This window comes from Microcaecilia unicolor, chromosome 2 (assembly GCF_901765095.1).
Source record: "Microcaecilia unicolor chromosome 2, aMicUni1.1, whole genome shotgun sequence".
In the NCBI taxonomy this organism is placed as follows: domain Eukaryota; kingdom Metazoa; phylum Chordata; class Amphibia; order Gymnophiona; family Siphonopidae; genus Microcaecilia; species Microcaecilia unicolor.
In genome coordinates this window covers 396,061,059-396,080,405 of record NC_044032.1, presented here as the reverse complement: position 1 = coordinate 396,080,405, position 19,347 = coordinate 396,061,059, and the positions used below count along the sequence as shown (strand labels likewise).

Sequence of the window (19,347 nt, the reverse complement as noted above, 5' to 3'; positions counted from 1 at the left end):
AGAGGGCAGGGGAGAGGAGGGTTGCTGGACATGGGTGGATGGAGGGCAGGGGGAGAGGAGGGTTGCTGCACATGGTGAATGAAGGGGAGAGGAGAGGGCAGGGGAGAGGAGAGTTGCTGGACATGGGTGGATGGAGGGGAGGGCAGGGGGAGAGGAGGGTTGCTGGACATGGAGGAGGAGGGAGGAGTGAGGAAGGAGATGAGATGACGGAAAAGGAAGAGAGTAGAAAAACTGCACATGGATGAAGAAAATAGGCAAAAGCTGGATCCACTGGACAGTCAAGTTTGCGGAGGACCCAGCTTTTACTTACGGATGTAGGACAAGAAATGAAGAAGAAAGGCGGAAAGTAAACAAATAAATGGAAAGGAAGCCCTGGAAACGGAGTTAAGAGAACAGATAGCAGCAGAATCGGATACTGGGCCAGCACAATCAGAAAAACAAAGTCACCAGACAACAAAGGTAGAAAAGATCATTTTATTTTCATTATAGTGTTTGGAATATGTCCACTTTGAGAATTAGGTGTTCAACATTAAAAGTTTATTTATTTATGACATTTTATCCCACATTAAACATGAATTAGGATGTTTTGTGGCTCTACATGAGAATTGTGAAATTATGATCCCTTGTTTCAATATTGTTGACGGTCTGCATTTTCCGTATGGGTGGTATATTGGTGTATTAGGTTCTGCCCAGTGTAATATTTATGGTACAGTAAGGTTCAGAGTGTGTTTTTGCACAAAGTTGTACACAGTGTTTTGCAGTTGAGCGATTGTGGTTAGTATATGCTTTGAGCAACCACTTTATTCTTCGACATATGATACATAACTAATATCTAAATTTAATAAAAGGTATTAATTGTGACATTTATTTTTATTTATTTTTTTTCTGTGTGTGATCAGACAATTATGGATTTAAGCTCCACCCCTGGTCCCACCCCTAACCCCGCCCACTTTAGCCTTCCCAAATAGTTGGGCCACCGACCGCCTATGCCGGAGTGGCCCATGGTATGTCAGGCTAAGCAAGCAATTCCCTTGGAAAGATATAATGTACTTTCTAGAGCCCCCAGAACAGGAGGGGTGGTTGGGAGGCGAGGATAGGGGAGGGCAGACTTATACGGTCTGTACCAGAGCCGCTGATGGGAGAGGGGGTGGTGGTTGGGAGGCGAGGATAGGGGAGGGCAGACTTATACGGTCTGTACCAGAGCCGCTGATGGGAGGTGGGACTGGTGGTTGGGAGGCGGGAAATACTGCTGGGCAGACTTATATGGTCTGTGCCCTGAAAAGGACAGGTACAAATTCAAGGTAAGGTATACACATATGAGTTGTCTTGGGCAGACTGGATGGACCATGCAGGTCTTTTTCTGCCGTCATCTACTATGTTACAATGCAGCTGTAGTGACACCCTGGTAGCAGTTTGAGTTAGAAGCAGCCCCTAAAAAGATGGAAATCCAATAGAGTTTCCTCAGTCCAGAGATCAGGACTCTGACTCAATAGATTTCCTAGAACAAGGCACTGACTGCCCTTATGGGACAAAGGTTTGTTTTAGAAAGGTTGAAGCTTTCTTTGAATATTTTTCTTTTGAATGCGCTTGTGAGCAGTGAGGGAGAGGGCTAGAAAAGAGTACAGCCTTTACTATCAAGGGGAAGGGGTCACTGCTTTGACAGGCTGCTGTGAGGCAGATAAAAAGGCAGTCAGTCTAAAGACTGCTGAGAAGAGAGGAATATTTAAAAGTCTTTTATTTTTTCTTTGTGGAATTATACAAGTTGCATATAGAACTGGAAAATTTAGTGATATAAAACTTTTGAACTGCTAAAAGCCTAATTAGGCTAAAGGGACAGCATTTGGCTGTCTTTGGGGAACTGATTCCTTTTCTCGGGAAAACAGGGCCAGTGTTAGGCATGCTGGGGCTAAGGGAAGAAATTTGTAAGGGGTTTCTTAATCTTTCAGGGCTATGCTGTCTTTAGTCTTAGACAGACTTGGGGCCTTCTGTCAAGGGGTCCAGGTCAGTAGCGTAGCCAGGAACTTTTTAAAGGGAGTGCATCTCCCACTCTCTCTACCCCCCATGTGCTGCCCCACATCTCCCTGCTCCCCCCCCCCTCACCTTATAATCATCTCGTCTTCACCCGGGTAACAGCAGTGGCACTCAGAGGCTGCCTGAGGCCTGCTCTGGGACTTCCTCCTTGAACTGTCTCGCCTATGAGTGCTGCTGCTGCACGGATGAAGCCGACAGCATTTTAAGGGGCGGGGTCAGGTCTGACAGGGGATGCGTATACCATGACACACCTACCTTAAATTCACCACTGGTCCAGGTCAAGTGCCCTGTTTACATCCCCCAAACCCAGCCCTGGGGAAAAGCACAGGATGGTGCATAGAGAAAGCCAGGAGCACAAAAGAAGATTCCGGTAAAATCTGGGTTGTATGGAGAAAAACAACTGCTGTGTTTAAATTCATTTACCCTTAACCTCTATCTTACAGGTTCTGTTCTCTTATGGGTTACTATGCTGTGCTAGATTCTCTCCCTCCCTCTGGCAGTTTCTTATTTCTTGTGTATTTTTCTAAGTTTCGTTTTATTAACTGTTTTTGTAAAGTGCCTTGATGTCAGTTTGTCAACTTGGCGGTATAACAAATGTTCACAATAAATAAATATATAAGTTGAGAGTAATGGAACTGAAGAACCTTTATAACAAAGATTTTCTTTTATGAATGACTAAAACCTGCACATTACCTTGTTGGAAATTTTTGATTGCAAAGGGGCTGCTATGGGACTCAGGCTATTGAATTTGAGTTGAAAGCCCTCCTATTGAGATGGGAAGAGGGCTAATGCTGTCACTGACCCAAGAATAAAGCCAGGAGCCACTGTAAACACAGTCTTCTGAGGGGTGCCTAGGAACAGGGCATAATATAGTGTACAAGGGTAAGGTTTACAGGCAATTTGTCAATTGTTTTCACAGTTAATCTAGGTAGGTAGGTATACCATTGCTTGTACAGTTACTTATCAGACCAGCATGGGTACAATCATAGGAGCCAACTTTTCAAAATTATTGGGGGTGCTAAGCCCAATGGAAATAACCCCTCCCTGGACACATACAAGGAATTTTCTCAATATTGGGGGTGCTCAAGCACCCACAGCACCCACAGAGTCGGCTCCAATGGGTGCAATGTCACTGAAAAATCAAGGGAATAGCTCTTACTAATAGCGTGCATACAACCACCTTCTGAAGGACTTCAGTGCTGCATGCATTTAACAGCAGTTTATCAAGAGCAGTAACGGTAGTGGCAGTGGCTTAAAACAGCTTCTGGAGCTCCAGTGGCAGTCAACAAAGTTTGCAATGTAACCTGAATGCTCAGGTAAATTCTGGAGACAGTAGCAGGACACAGGGCATGAATGACCCCATTGTTTACTGGACCACAGTGGACTCTTGGCATGAGATAGTCTGGCACTTTTTATCTTCTTTATGTTGGATACTAGAAAGTTATGAATAATAGTCTAGTGCAATACACAACACCTGCTCTCATCTTAGAAACCTGAGACAGCATAAGAATGAAATATTATTTGCATGGTTCTGTGCCAGTTTTCTAGATTGGCTGTAAACAGCAAATGTGACGATATCTGTTGTTATGGACAATTGTGGTGCAGGCAGGAGAGGTAAACCGTAAGACAGCTATTTATGCCATATGGCTCAGATTTCCTGCCATAGGAGAATAGTGGACAGTCTTCTATTGGTGTTCTCTGATTGTGTGTCTTGCTGTGCAAAGAGAAGCAGGAACAGTGTCCTGCCTTGGGAAAAGAAACAGGTACCAAAAGCAACACTTGGGAAAGTGATGAACTGGACAAGACACTGCAATGGTACATTCTCGCCTTTCCCCATTTAGGAAGGATGCCAGCAATGCGAAATGCCATGAAAGAGGAATACAATGGCATGCACAGTGCATTTCTGTTTCCTGCACTGCTGCTAAAGCAACCCATGTAAAAACATTTCAATATTTCCCCCAAAGGTTAACAATGTGGGAACCCATTTTAGAAATTAAACACCACTGTGAAAGAGGATCTTGCTGTCTCTGTGGCTATGTACATTGAAAGTCACAGCTTACCTAACTTGTACATTTGAGTATGACCTCAGAAATAGTAGGAACAACCAAATTGATAAGTTATCCATTTAAATTAAGTTGGTATTTTCAGTGTGAATACGTGAAACACATAGCACCACTGAATATCAGTATAACTTTTAACGGATAAGCTACCCATTAAAAGATGTGCTTTGGCTGCCCTGCTGACCATTGACCTCAGTATAAAAGACAACAGATAAAGACCAAAATAATCCATTCAGTCTACCCAATTATGTGATTAAGGTTCTGACTGTTATTATATGCAGGCTGTAAACTTAAATGAAGGCATGGAGACAAAATCAGTGCTTTATGCAGCTTACTCCATGGCTTTACCTGTCATCCTCTTGTCATTAGGAAAGTGGCGGAGTAGCCTAATGATTAGTACAGCAGCCTGAAAACCAGGGGAACCATGTTCAATTCCCACACTACAACTCCTTGTGACTCTGGGCAAGTAATTTAATCCTCCATTGCCCTGGGTACAAAATAAGTACCTGTATGTATTATGTAAACCACTTTGATTCTAACCACTGAAAGGCAGTATATCAAATCCCATCCCCTTTGTACTTTACTTTACCAGGTGCTTATTTTCTGCTCACACCTCGAGATGTTTGTGCAGCGCTGCGTATGCCTTGTAGCGCTATAGAAATGCTAAATAGTAGTAGTAGTAGTAGGTTCAGAGCGGATTACAGAGCAAAGAGAATCAACAAGATTACATTGGGAAGACAAGTTTCATAGCAGATTATAGAGCAGATTAGTAGGTAGATAAGTCAGTCTAATGCACAGAAAGGGACTTCAGTTTTAAGTTAGACGTATTAAAAATGTCATGTTGGGGAACCAGATGTACGAGGAATTTGGTAAGACGTATTTCTAGAATACAAAATTGAGTGTAGCAGTTGAGCATTGGTTTCGGTACAGCATTACAGAATTTGGTGGCTTGGTAGGAGAATAGGCAGGAGAAAAGTCTCTTGAGTCAAAATTCTTTTAAGGAAGGGAAAGCCAATTTTGGAGAGTTTTTTGTCTCGTAGTTTAAGTGCACAGTTGTGATTAGAGAGAACATGTATTGAGGAGCTCAGCATTGAAAGATTTCAAAGACAAAACAACAGAGTTTAAAGATGATTCTGGCCTCTACCGGTAGGCAGTGTAGCTGGGCGTACAAGTGAGAAACCCTGTCGGATTTTTTCAGACCATAGATTAGTCTTATGGCTGTGTTTGTGTTGTCTGTAGTTTGTGTATTAGAGTTTAAGGGCAGTTTAAGAAGATTATATTGCAGTAGTCTAGTCTACAATTAGAGCCTGTACCACAAGCCTGAAGTGTTTTTGTGTAAAATATTTCCGTATTTGTCTGAAGTTATGCACTTGGAAGAAGCAAGACTTGACTGTCCTATTCACCTGTGGTTCCCTGGAAAAGTTTTGGTCTATTGTAATGCCCAGGATTTTGAGGGAGGGTTCTAGTTTGTATGGTAAACCATTCACTACGAAGGAACTGTTTTGTTCTATGGTTGTGTTATGGCCTGTCAGTAGGAATTTTGTTTTATCACAGTTTAGTTTTAATTGGTTCATTGCCATCCAGTTTGTGATTAGGGTGATACAGTCCTCTAAGTGTTGTTTTACTGAGTGAATGTCATCTTTTGTTGGAATTAGTATGGTGAAGTTGTCAGCCTATATAAATGCTCTGAAGCCCATAGCTTCAAGGGCGTATCCCAGGGAGGCCATAAGGATGCTGAATAGAATGCGGACCATCTTTCTGAGTATGTTCCAATCATCCTAATGAGGTAAGATCTGCTTGTTAGGAAGCAGCAAAGCCAATTTAGTGCATGTCCTGTTCAGGATCGTCAGGAGTAATTTGTGATCTACCATATCGAAGGCGCTTGAGAGGTCGAACTGCATGATGACTGCTTTCTTCCCCTTGGCTCTAAGGGTGTTTATGTTATGTATCAGAGCACATAGAGTGGTCTCAGTGCTGAAACTTGCTCTATTTATTTTAATTGCTGCACATATTACTCAAATGTACAATTTGCTCAAGTGATTCTATCTCTTCCATAAGTGTAATCTAGTCATCCATCACCCTTTCTGGGAAAAGGTATTTCCTGATAGTGTTGCTGAATCTGCCTTCTTGTAGTTTCATTTCATGTCCGTTAATTCACCAATGTCCTTTTCTTTTGAGAAGATCTGTTCCTTCCGTATTCATGCCTTTTACATTTTTAAATGTCTGTATCATCTCTTATATTTTATTTATTTATTTATTGCATTTGTATCCCACATTTTCCCACCTTTTTGCGGGCTCAGTGTGGCTTACAATATGATATGAATAATGGAAATACAATTTGTTACAACTTGGTTATGGATTACATTGTGCAGAGTTATGCGAGACAATCGAAGTATCGTTGAGGAATATAACAATGGAACACAAACCTTGAAACATAGGAAGGAGACAATGGGAAGCTTAAAGGGCAATATTAAGACACGAAGACATATGGTATACATATTTCTGTGAGTGAAGGTATGAGTGATGTGAGATTATGACTTCCCTCCTCCTGAATACACAAATCCTCAAGCCTCATATATTTCTTTTTTCTTGCAGATCCTGTATCATTTTGATTGCCTTTCTCTTAACCACCTTTAACCTCCTTATATCCTTATTGAGATAAGGCCTTTAGAACTGAACATAGTATTCTGTGTGAGGCCTCCCCAACGATTTGTTCAAGGGCAGTATTACCTCCTTTTTTCAACTGGTTCTGCTTCTCTCAGTCCAGTATCCCTCTGACGTAGCCAACATCCTATCACATTGCTTAGCTTCCTTGGGATCATCAGACACCATTATCCTGGGGTCTGTCTCAGCCTCTCCCTCCTCCATCATCTCCTTTGGATTTTGGAATGTCATCATTCTGAATTTCTTTGTATTCAATCTTGTCAACTATTTGACCAGTCCTCAAGATTCCTTAGGTCATTTTTCTTTCTGTCTGCATTCTCAGAGATATCCTCTCTGTTGCAGATCTTAATATCATCACATAAAGTTTAAAGCAGTGACTGTTATATTTAAGGCGTTGCTTTTGTAGCTCCCAGCTGTTTTGAAGACAAAACTGATAAGGGATGAAACTACACAAGACATTGAGATCCTCCCAGTATTTCCTCTTGTAACCATGAAATATCTCTCAAGTGAAGTACTCTGATACTTAGAAAATGACATTTTCTAGTTAAGCCCCTGATCTAAGGAAAAAAAGCTCCCATTCCCCTAGATTGCTCCCAAAAAGGGAAAATCAAAAAGAAAAATAGAATATGGAAAAAAGAGCATATGACAAAAAATGGAATATATACAGTTGACACTAGTTAGAAAAGATATGCGATTAAAGAAAAAACTGTTATAGTACAAGTGTATAATGTGAGAATTTGGAGTAAAATGTCATGTGTTTCCTAAGAACTTAACTCAGAAAACAAAGAAAAAATGTTTTCAGGTGAGCTGAAAGCATAATGACAACTAGTGAAGCAAAAGGCTTCATGGGCGCAAAAGCTTATTAATTATCTTGTTTAGAAGACATATCACGTAGAAGATGCACATTAAGAAATAATGAGAGCAATACATGGCCAGAAGGAACAGGAGCGAGGTTTCTATTTAATAATGGCATCCTACAAAGAGGACAGGGATTGCTGGACCCCCCCCCCCCCCCACACACACAAACAACCCCACCACTCCTCAAAATGCATCCACTCCTAGGAACTACCAGCCATAGGTGCCTCCCACTGCAAAGAATTCTATGAGCCATGCTCTGCATGCTTTCCCTGTTTGTTTTTGATGTAAATCAAGGGGATGGAGAAGGGGTTCATGGACTTTCTGTGGTAGAGCCAAAGCAGTTTACATATTCAATGCAGATACTTTCTCTGTCCCTACTGGGTTCACAATCTTTCCTGAATTTCTCCTCATTCCTGTAAAACATCTCATAAAACACCTGAAAGCACTACCTTATATCCGCATCCATCTGACACATCTTTCCCGCTTGATCTCTGACTTTCAATATTTTTGAGTCTTCCAGCTCTTCCTTCTTCAGTTTATTTGCCAATAATGTACTGGCCTTATTACCCTCCTTGAAAAATCTTTGCTTCACTAGCTCTAGTGAATGTTCTGTTTGTTAAGCTTCCAACATCAATAATTTTCTCCTTACCTGCTGAAGGTCCTGCAACACCCTGTCTGAAAAGATAGATTTGTGCTCCATCTCTAGCCATTTCAATTTTGCCCTCAACAACACTTCCTCCTTCAGTCTTTCTCTCTTCAAGTTACTGGCTCTCAATGAATTTACCCATTATGTAGGTATTTGACACCATATATTTTCTAGAGTGTACAAACCAGCTATTAAACAGGCAGGCATTTCTACACAGTTCTACCCAAAGCTTTCCTTCCCACAATTCTCCACAGGAAGCCATTAAGAACAGAGTCCGTATTTGCTTCCATTTTGAAAATGGAACCCAACACACCAGGACAACTGCAACCTGAAACCAATGGCATATAGGGATGCTGTGTTAATTTTACTATTTCAAACGTTTTAGTGAGATTATTGCTAACTTACCTTCCATGATGGTCAAAGGATCTTCCACTTTTGGCCGCAGGATGTTGGGACCAAATACAGTAGCCAGGTTTTGCACGCTCATTTTGTTTACTCCTGAATAAGACTGTACTTCATCTAAGAACCTATAATGCACACAGCACAAACAATTAGTATAGCACATGGGAATAAAGGTTGTATGATACCAGATGAAACAAAGTCATATTTCACAATGAACAGGATGAAGCCACACCCAGGACAGATCATTGTGCATAAGGAGATTGCCAAGGGGAACCACATGAACTGGTGGAAGTAAGAGAGAGGCCCATCTGAAACATGCAGGCTTGGAAGTGACCTTGCGGTGGTGAAGATAGTTCTAAGGGAATCCATCAAGTGTGACCCAGGGGGTCTTATGGAAAGGTTAGAAATAAACTGGGCAATATTCAAAACGATTACAACAGACCAGGGGCGTATCTGAAAGTCGGCGGTAGCGGGGGCCGGAGCCAGAGAGAAGGGGCACATTATAGCCCCCCCGCCACTTCCGACCCCTCCCCGGCCACCATTGCAGACCCTCCCTGCCACCGTCACCTACTTTTGCTGGCGGGGGGACCCCAACCCCCGCCAGCCGAGGTCCGCTTCCTCCTGCCTCTGCCTCCTGCCTCCAGATTCTGTTTCTGTGAGTCTGACGTCCTGCACGTACAACGTGCAGCGACGTCAGACTCCGAAAGTGGATTGAGGTAGCAGCGTCAGCTTCTTTGAACAGCACGGAGTGACGGAGCCTAGGACGAAGAACTTAAAAGCAGCAGGAGGAAGCGGACCTCGGCTGGCGGGGGTTGGGATCCCCCGCCAGCAAAGGTACCCACGGCAATGGCGGGGGAGGGTTGGCGGTGGTAGGCGGGTCCAGGGCGAAATCTGCGGGGGCCCAGGTCCCTGTGGCCCCACGCAGATACGCCCCTGCAACAGACAGGAGAGGCTACTGCTTGCTTAAATCAGTTGTCTATAGGTAACCGCTGATACTCATCGGTGCCTAACCAGTTATCTGAATATTTGCGGTTAGAGCCTGTGCCGAAACCAGCTAACTTATGGGTAATCTGGGGGCGGAGTTGGCAATTATGTGGTTAAGTGCTGATATTCAGTCCTGGACTGCATAAGATAGCCACTTAAATTGAGCTGCATAACTAGCATTTCTATCTTTAAGAGGTTCAGCTGATATGGTCAAGGGCTGACTATTGCATTTAACCGTATATGCTTTAGCAACCAACCTACAACTGGATATTCAATGCTGGTGCCTGAACATGGCCTGGCATTGAATATCCAGGAATATCATCAGTCTTCAAACCTGCACCAAGTCATATCACATAATCTGACTCCTGTATAGCGCAGTTTAACATCCTGAAGATATTGTTCCCTATCAGGCATATTTTCGAAAGAGAAGGGCGCCCATCTTTCGACACAAATCGCAAGATGGGCGTCCTTCTCCCAGGGTCGCCCAAATTGGCTTAATCGAAAGCCGATTTTGGGTTTCCTCAACTGCTTTCCGTCACGGGGACGACCAAAGTTCACGGGGGTGTGTTGGAAGAATAGCGAAGGCGGGACTCAGGCATGCTTAACACATGGGCGTCCTCGGCCGATAACGGAAAAAAGAAGGGCGTCCCTGACGAGCACTTGGCTGACTTTACTTGGTCCATTTTTTCTTGCGACCAAGCCATGAAAAGGTGCCTGAACTGACCAGATGATCACCAGAGGGAATCGGGGATGACCTCCCCTTACTCCCCCAGTGGTCACTAACCCCCTTCCCCCCCTAAAAAAACCTTTAAAAATATTTTTTGCCAGCCTTGTACTTTTATGCCAGTCAAAAGTTTTATAACAGGTTGTTTATGTGCATATTTGTGCACATACAAAATAATGTTACACAACTACCCCTAAGTGTAAATGGAAAGTCAGAAATTAAGATGGGTATTGGGGGTGGAGCTAGTTGAACTCAGCCCCTCCAAGTAAAAAGGCATTTCACCACCTCTGGGCCAAAAAGGAAAAATATGCGCATTACCCATTTATCACCTCTTAACAACAGTTTTAATGTGTAAACTTACGTCTGTGAATGTCAACATGCCTTTCATACTTGCCTCCAAGGCTGAAGATTGGCATCTGGGATGACTGTGTGTCATGATGTGGCCACAATCTGTCAACCTAAGACAGGAGACCTGAACTAGAGCTTCCTGCAGAGCAGTTCAGACCACAGTGTGATCCTGGTCCCTACATTTATTGGAAAACCTGGGCTTTGATTCTATAAGAGGACTTCAGATTCTGAAAGTGTTTAGCTGTACAGAAATATGATGTGCATTATTTTGGAAGACCCCCTACCTACATATGTACATCAACAGATTGTAGTTGGCTGGTGGCAGGCTCTTCACTTGTTTCACTAATTCCTTCACTCCCTATAGGAAAAAAAATATAAACCAATAAAAATATATGAGTAACACAAGTAAATAGAATTTGAAAAAAGTAACTTTAAATCTTGTTTGCCATTTATTATTGACTACTCATGGTTTTTGACAGATCATGAGAGTGGGTAAATATAAATATAGCTCCAGTTTATTACCAGTTTGGGTACTGTACAGTTAAATGGTGCTAAACTTGTTAGTTTTGACTTTGAGCTCTTTATTGGGCAGTCCTGATGGTTCTTCTGCTCGGAAGGTTGATCTTTATAGACATAACCAAGGATCAGAAAGATTCATGTCACAGCTTTCAGAGGTACACGGGTCAATAATATAAAGGTCTTATATGTTTACCAATGACTGGTAAACTTGCATCTGCTGGCTTACAGTTTTCAATGTCTTTATCCAGATAGTGCCAGTGAAAATCTCTCAAACTGCTTCAGCACTATCAAGGTTAGGAGTGTGGGCTATACGCAGAGAAGGCAATTCAATAAAAACTGGCCCATCCATTTAGGGGCACCATGCTGAACACTAGGGGCCAATTCAGTAACAGCATCTGGGTGCCAAGATGCTGTTATAGAAAACTAGTGTAGATGGGGTATGGGCGCATCCAAGTTTAGGTGTGACTATTTACACCATATTGATGACAGGTGCAAATGAATCAAGTGTTGCACACAACTGACCGTATTCTTTAAATTAAGTGCATCACGAAGACACACCCATGGCCCGCTCATGCTCCGCCCACATATAGGCCCCCCAGCAGTTATGTGCCATGGGCCAGATTCTTTACAAGACACCTACAAAATCTGCGCAGTCAACATTTGTGGCTAAGTGTATTCTATAAGCGGCACCTAGATGTAGGTGCAGTATGTAGAATATGCTTAGTTGATATCCCAAGCCTAAAACTACATGCCTCCATTTACACCAATGAAAATGTGGCGTAAATCCCAGCGCATAGATTTACGTGCACTGGGCTATATTCTGTAACTATGCATGTAAATTTAGGAGCGCCCACGAAATGTCCATTTCCCCACCCCTTTTGAAATATGCACATTAAAATTTAGGCGCAGTTAATTGCAGAATACGTTTAGCAAGTTGTGCGTGTAAATTCTAATTACTGGCATTTAGTGCTCATTATTGCTTGTTAGGTGCTGTTATTAACGGTGATTAGCTTGATAAGCCAATTAAATTATGTGCGTTGTTAGGGAATACGCTTAGATTTCAGCGCAGAATGCTAGGCACGCTATATAGAATCCAGCTAATATTACTTAGGCACTGCTTTCTAGAATTGTACCTATTGCACATTCACACATAATTACCAATTAGTGACACCTATGATATGTGTAACTGGCATCAATTTATAGAATCTGGTCCATAGTGGTGGTAATATTTAGCTGCTCTGGCTGTAAATTCTACAGTGCGCACTAATGCTAATGTTTTTTTTAAAAATCATTTAAGTTTGCTTTGCATGAGGAGAAATGGTCTTCACTTGTATCTTATTTCAAAACTCATACAAGACACCACAGACTTTCTGAATAAATTGAAAAATATCAAGCAACTACCACCTAACACCCTTCTGGTCACAATGGATGTAGAATCACTATACAGCAACATTCCACATGCGGATGGCATAGCTGCATGTGGAAGACTCCTAAAAAAATCCACACTGGACCATCAATACTCACCAGAAACTATTACAAAATTAATCAAATTCATCTTAACTCACAACTACTTCCACTTTAACAATGATATCTATCTGCAAATAATGGGCACTGCGATGGGCACCAGGACAGCACCCCAATATGCCAACCTTTTTATGGCTGAGCTGGAAGAGACATTTCTGAATACACACCAGACCAAACCTCTAAAATACTACCGGTACATCGATGACATTTTTATGATTTGGACGGAGGGTGAAGAAACTCTGAAACAATTTTATTCTGCATTCAATACATACCATCCTACAATCAGATTCAAAATTGACTACTCCCCAGAAAAAGTCAATTTTTTGGACACCATGGTCTCAATCAGTGATGGCTGTATACAAACATCTGTATACAAGAAACCCACAGACAGATGTAGCTTTCTCCACAACTCCAGCTTCCATCCTTCACATACAAAAAGATCCATCATTTACAGCCAAGCCACAAGATACCACCGTATCTGCTCTGACCCAGGGGACAGAGACAGACACCTTAAAACCCTGACTGAATCCTTCAAACAGAAGGGCTACAACCCCAAAATAATCTCCAAGAATATTGCCTCCTCCCTCAAAACACCCAGGGAGAATCTGCTACAGTACAAAAAGAAAAAAATCCACAGATAGAATCCCGCTTGTAGTGACATACAATCCAGAGCTGGAAAAACTGAGGAAAATCATAAGAGATCTACAACCTATACTCCAGGAGGATGAATTACTGAAAGAGATATTCCCATCCCCACCAGTACTGGCCTTCCGACAGCCACCCAATTTAAAACACAAGCTAATCAGAAGTAAACTTCCTTCACAGACTGAAAAGGAACAGAAGGGCACACTTTCCTGTAATTTATCCAGTTGCAAACTATGCCAAAATATTTCACAGGACCCCAAAGTCATCCACAAAGGAAAGATATTCAACATAAAGGGATCTTTCACTTGCTCATCTTCCAATGTGGTATATATCATTCAGTGTAAAAAATGTAATGAAGGATGCTATATTGGAGAAACAGGCCAGATGCTTAAGACAAGATTCAATTTACATAGACATCATATAAACAATACTGGTGCCAGCAGGGTTCCCACGCCTGTTGGGCAACATTTTACAGGACCAGGACACTGCACCAGTGACTTCACAGTGAGAATCCTGAAAGGTAACTTTAAAACCATACAAGAACGTAAGACCTTTGAAGTCAGAATGATTGAATATTTTAACACTCAACAGAAAGGACTTAACAAGGACCTGGGGTTCCTAGCCCATTATAAACCATAAAGCTGTATGTCTCTGTTGATCACCCTCCCCTCTCCTATCCACACCCATCCTGTTAGAATATCAATGATATGCTTTGATGTCCCCATGCATACTTCCTACCCACCCCCATCCTCCCACCCTGTCAGACTGTCATAGCAATGCTTGAATGTTTTCACTTATATACACTGTCAGCTAGGACATTTGCTTATTTCCGATCTGACGAAGAAGGGCAACCTTCGAAACCTAATCAAGAAATGTATTAAGTTATGTCCAATAAAAAAGGTATCATCTTATTTTCTTTTCCATGTTTTATTTTGTTTGATTTCTATTGATAACCTTAAGAGTGGACTAACACGGCTACCACACTCCTCTACTTAAAACTCCTAATGTAACACGCTGTGCTAAGTATCACTAGCCGCTGCTCATTAGATGTATATGGCATTTTAATGTAATGGGGTTTTTTTTCTCTTTCTTTCTTATCAACTTTGTACAACCGTTTATGATTCCTGTTGCATAGTTGTTGCTTCTTGCTTGTATTGTATTGAAAACCAATAAAAATATAAAAACTAGAGAATAATGGCAGGTACGCATTGTCCTTAGGACTGACTTTTAAAAATGTCCTTGAACGTCTTTTGTTAAATTTTAGGAGCATGAATACGTATTTTGAACCACAGCATTTAGAGGAATTGATGGTGAGGACCTCGGCTGGTAGGGGTTGGGGGTCCCCTGCCAGCAAAGGTAGGCGACAGCGGGGGCGGGTTGGCGGCGGGAGAGGGGGACGAGAGGGTCGTTGGCAGGGGGGGCAGGGTCAAAGTTGTTGGTGGTGGCGGCCGGCAATGGTGGGGGAGGGGGGGCGGCGGCTTCAGGGGGGGGGCTAAAATGTGCCCCCTCACCTCGGGCTCTGGACCCCCCCCTCCCACTGAAGTCTGGCTACGCCCCTGTTATAGACTATTATATGTTATTCACATATCTCCAGCATTTAGGTACAAGCATTTACAACAGGGTGCTTGCACCAACATAGGGGGTCCTTTTACAAAGCAGTGGTAAGCCCAACACGGGCTTACAGCTTGATAAAAGGGAAGTACTGCTGGGTTCCCACCCCCAGCGGTAGTTCCCACCCCCAGTGCGCGTGCACTGGTGTGCATCCGGCAGTAATCAGTCAGTGTCGCATGCTGCCCGGTTACCGCTGGGTTAGCGCGGGAGCCTTTACTTCCACTTGAATGGGTGGCAGTAAGTGCTTCCCCCCCCCCCCCCCCCCCCCCCCCCCCCCCCCCCCCCCCCCCCCCGAAATGGCTATGCAGCAAGTGCTTCACTTGCCACACAGCCATTTCCTGAAAACAAGGAAGACCTGCCTTTTACTCGCTGTGGAAAAAGGGGGCCCTCAGCGCACGTCAAAAACATGCTCCAAAGCCAACACAGGCCCTCTTTTGCAGCAGCTTCATAAAAGGGACCTTATATGCCTTTATTTCACTTGTGATGCGAATATTCTATATTGGAAACTAGTCACCCTTTTTCTTTTATAGAATAGATACCACAAAAACGCTTAGAATACGCTTACCCAGAAATGTTTACCATGCAGATTTTTTAGGTGTCTTATACCAGTGGCGTAGCTACATGGAGTCTCGGGGGGCTGGGCCCCCGTTGATTTGGCCCTGGACCCCCCTGCCGACGACCCTCTCGACCCCCCTCCCGCCACCAACCCTCCCCCGCCGCCGCTGTTGCCATCGGCTACCTTTGCTGGCGGGGGACCCCAACCCCCATCAGCCGAGGTCCTCTTCTTACGGCACAAGGCTTTGTTCTGTTTCTGTGAGTCTGACGTCCTCAGACTCACAGAAACAGAAAGAAGCCTTGCGCCGGAAGAAGAGGACCTCAGCTGGCAGGGGTTGAACAGCGCTGAACACCTGACACAGAGAGACAGTCCCTGTCAGCTTACAATCTAAAAATACAGACAGACAAGACAATTAAGGGCGAGGAAAGTACTGGGTGAGAAGGAACAAGGATAGGGGAATTGAGTAGTGGTTAGGAGCCAAAAGCAGTGGTGAAAAGGTGGGTTTTCAGCATAGATTTGAAAACAGGTAGAGATGGAACTAGACGTACAGGCTCAGGAAGTTAATCAGTTAATTAATCAGTTAATAGGTACAGTAATGATAAAAGAACATCAACTAAGGACAAGTTCCTATGAATTGAAGATATTTTTGAAATTAAAAAAGTTCCTAAAATATAAATAATTTCTTATCAATTGAAGTTCTAATGGTAAGGAAATCCAACATGATACTGCCTTAGAAGAAATAGAAGTAGACAATCTACTTAAATCTAACATTACATACCGATGGAAAATGTTGTAGACATGGGGCTCATTTTCAAAGCACTTAGACATTTTTACAAGATAGTATGGGGCCTCACCATGCAATATCCTGAAAATAAGAGTCCCAAGCTTAAACGCACCCTCAACTTCACCGGCAGCCAGTGCAAATCAAACAAATATGGTGCTACAGAATCAAATCGATTCAGAGACTAAATCAGTCTAGCCGTTGTATTCTGTATTATCTGTAGACTATGCAATGAAGCTTTGGTACAAACTGAAAAAAACACTGCTTTAATAATCGATCCTAGAAAGGATTAAAGATTGAACCACTAATCTAAAGGTGAAGGTGGTAAAATATTTCTTGATTTACCGCAACTTTTTCAACAAGAAAAAAAGACTTATTAACGATTAAGTTGATATGAGATTGCATATTAAGCATGTTATCTAGTTCTACGCCAAGTACCCTTGTTGACATATCAAAATGAAAACAATCTGTCCAAATATTAAATTGTAGACAATTAAAAGGATGATCCACAGACCCCTGCCAGAAGAGAACCTGAGTAAACATAGAAACACAATTTTAAAATTAAAGTTATCCAAAACCCATATCACCCATGTGAAAAAGTAACTGCCCCCTAAACTTAATAACCAGCTGTACCACCTTTAGCAGCAATAACTGCAAACACACATTTGCTCAAATTTGATATCAGTCTCTCACATCACTTTTGACTACTACTTATCATTTCTAAAGCACTACTAGACGTACGCAGCGCTGTACACTTGAACATGAAGAGACAGTCCCTGCTCAACAGAGCTTATAATCTAATTAGGACAAATAGGACAAACAAGAGATGAAGGAATATTAAAGAGATGATGATAACTTAAGGGCTCTGAACAAGTGAATAAGGGTTAGGAGTTAAAAGCAGCATCAAAAAGGTGGGCTTTTAGCTTAGATTTGAAGACGGTCAGAGATGGAGCTTGACGTACCGGCTCAGGAAGTCTATTCCAGGCATACAGTGGGGGAAATAAGTATTTGATCCCTTGCTGATTTTGTAAGTTTGCCCACTGACAAAGACATGAGCAGCCCATAATTGAAGGGTAGGTTATTGGTAACAGTGAGAGATAGCACATCACAAATTAAATCCGGAAAATCACATTGTGGAAAGTATATGAATTTATTTGCATTCTGCAGAGGGAAATAAGTATTTGATCCCCCACCAACCAGTAAGAGATCTGGCCCCTACAGACCAGGTAGATGCTCCAAATCAACTCGTTACCTGCATGACAGACAGCTGTCGGCAATGGTCACCTGTATGAAAGACACCTGTCCACAGACTCAGTGAATCAGTCAGACTCTAACCTCTACAAAATGGCCAAGAGCAAGGAGCTGTCTAAGGATGTCAGGGACAAGATCATACACCTGCACAAGGCTGGAATGGGCTACAAAACCATCAGTAAGACGCTGGGCGAGAAGGAGACAACTGTTGGTGCCATAGTAAGAAAATGGAAGAAGTACAAAATGACTGTCAATCGACAAAGATCTGGGGCTCCACGCAAAATCTCACCTCGTGGGGTATCCTTGATCATGAGGAAGGTTAGAAATCAGCCTACAACTACAAGGGGGGAACTTGTCAATGATCTCAAGGCAGCTGGGACCACTGTCACCACGAAAACCATTGGTAACACATTACGACATAACGGATTGCAATCCTGCAGTGCCCGCAAGGTCCCCCTGCTCCGGAAGGCACATGTGACGGCCCGTCTGAAGTTTGCCAGTGAACACCTGGATGATGCCGAGAGTGATTGGGAGAAGGTGCTGTGGTCAGATGAGACAAAAATTGAGCTCTTTGGCATGAACTCAACTCGCCGTGTTTGGAGGAAGAGAAATGCTGCCTATGACCCAAAGAACACCGTCCCCACTGTCAAGCATGGAGGTGAAAATGTTATGTTTTGGGGGTGTTTCTCTGCTAAGGGCACAGGACTACTTCACCGCATCAATGGGAGAATGGATGGGGCCATGTACCGTACAATTCTGAGTGACAACCTCCTTCCCTCCGCCAGGGCCTTAAAAATGGGTCGTGGCTGGGTCTTCCAGCACGACAATGACCCAAAACATACAGCCAAGGCAACAAAGGAGTGGCTCAGGAAGAAGCACATTAGGGTCATGGAGTGGCCTAGCCAGTCACCAGACCTTAATCCCATTGAAAACTTATGGAGGGAGCTGAAGCTGCGAGTTGCCAAGCGACAGCCCAGAACTCTTAATGATTTAGAGATGATCTGCAAAGAGGAGTGGACCAAAATTCCTCCTGACATGTGTGCAAACCTCATCATCAACTACAGAAGACGTCTGACCGCTGTGCTTGCCAACAAGGGTTTTGCCACCAAGTATTAGGTCTTGTTTGCCAGAGGGATTAAATACTTATTTCCCTCTGCAGAATGCAAATAAATTCATATACTTTCCACAATGTGATTTTCCGGATTTAATTTGTGATGTGCTATCTCTCACTGTTACCAATAACCTACCCTTCAATTATGGGCTGCTCATGTCTTTGTCAGTGGGCAAACTTACAAAATCAGCAAGGGATCAAATACTTATTTCCCCCACTGTATGGTGCAGCAAGATAAAAGGAACGGAGTCTGGAGTTAGCAGTGGAGGAGAAGGGTGCAGATAAGAGAGATTTACCCTGTGAACGGAGTTCCCGGGGAGGAATGTAGGGAGAGATGAGAGTGGAGAGGTACTGAGGAGCTGCAGAGTGAATGCACTTATAAGTCAATAAGAGGAGTTTGAACTGTATGCTTCAGAGAGCACTTGTCCTGCTAAATTCCCTTGTAACAAATCCATTTTTTACCTCGTTAATTCTTTCTAAGAAATTGCACATTCCAGCCACCCAGCTCTGAACTACTTGCATCTGTTTAACTATTTTCCCACCTCTGCAATAAAGCTGCCTTTCTTCAGATTTCTATCTCCAACCACTGATACAGCTCTCAGAATCACAGGGTCTCTGTTGCCTTGGGGCAA

The 19,347-nt window shown here is 43.0% G+C and overlaps 1 protein-coding gene across 4 annotated transcripts in view; it reads right to left on the bottom strand.

The window, feature by feature from the left end:
- The window catches only part of ARHGAP24 (Rho GTPase activating protein 24), a 912,569-nt gene that overhangs the window by 24,492 nt on the left and 868,730 nt on the right, over positions 1–19,347 (bottom strand). For all 4 annotated transcript variants that reach the window (XM_030190600.1, XM_030190603.1, XM_030190601.1 and 1 more), the window contains 2 exons: positions 11,002–11,075; positions 8,665–8,786 (listed from right to left, as the gene is read on the bottom strand). In XM_030190600.1, the coding sequence (XP_030046460.1) occupies positions 8,665–8,786; positions 11,002–11,075 (196 nt within the window). The remainder of the gene's footprint in view (positions 1–8,664; positions 8,787–11,001; positions 11,076–19,347) is intronic.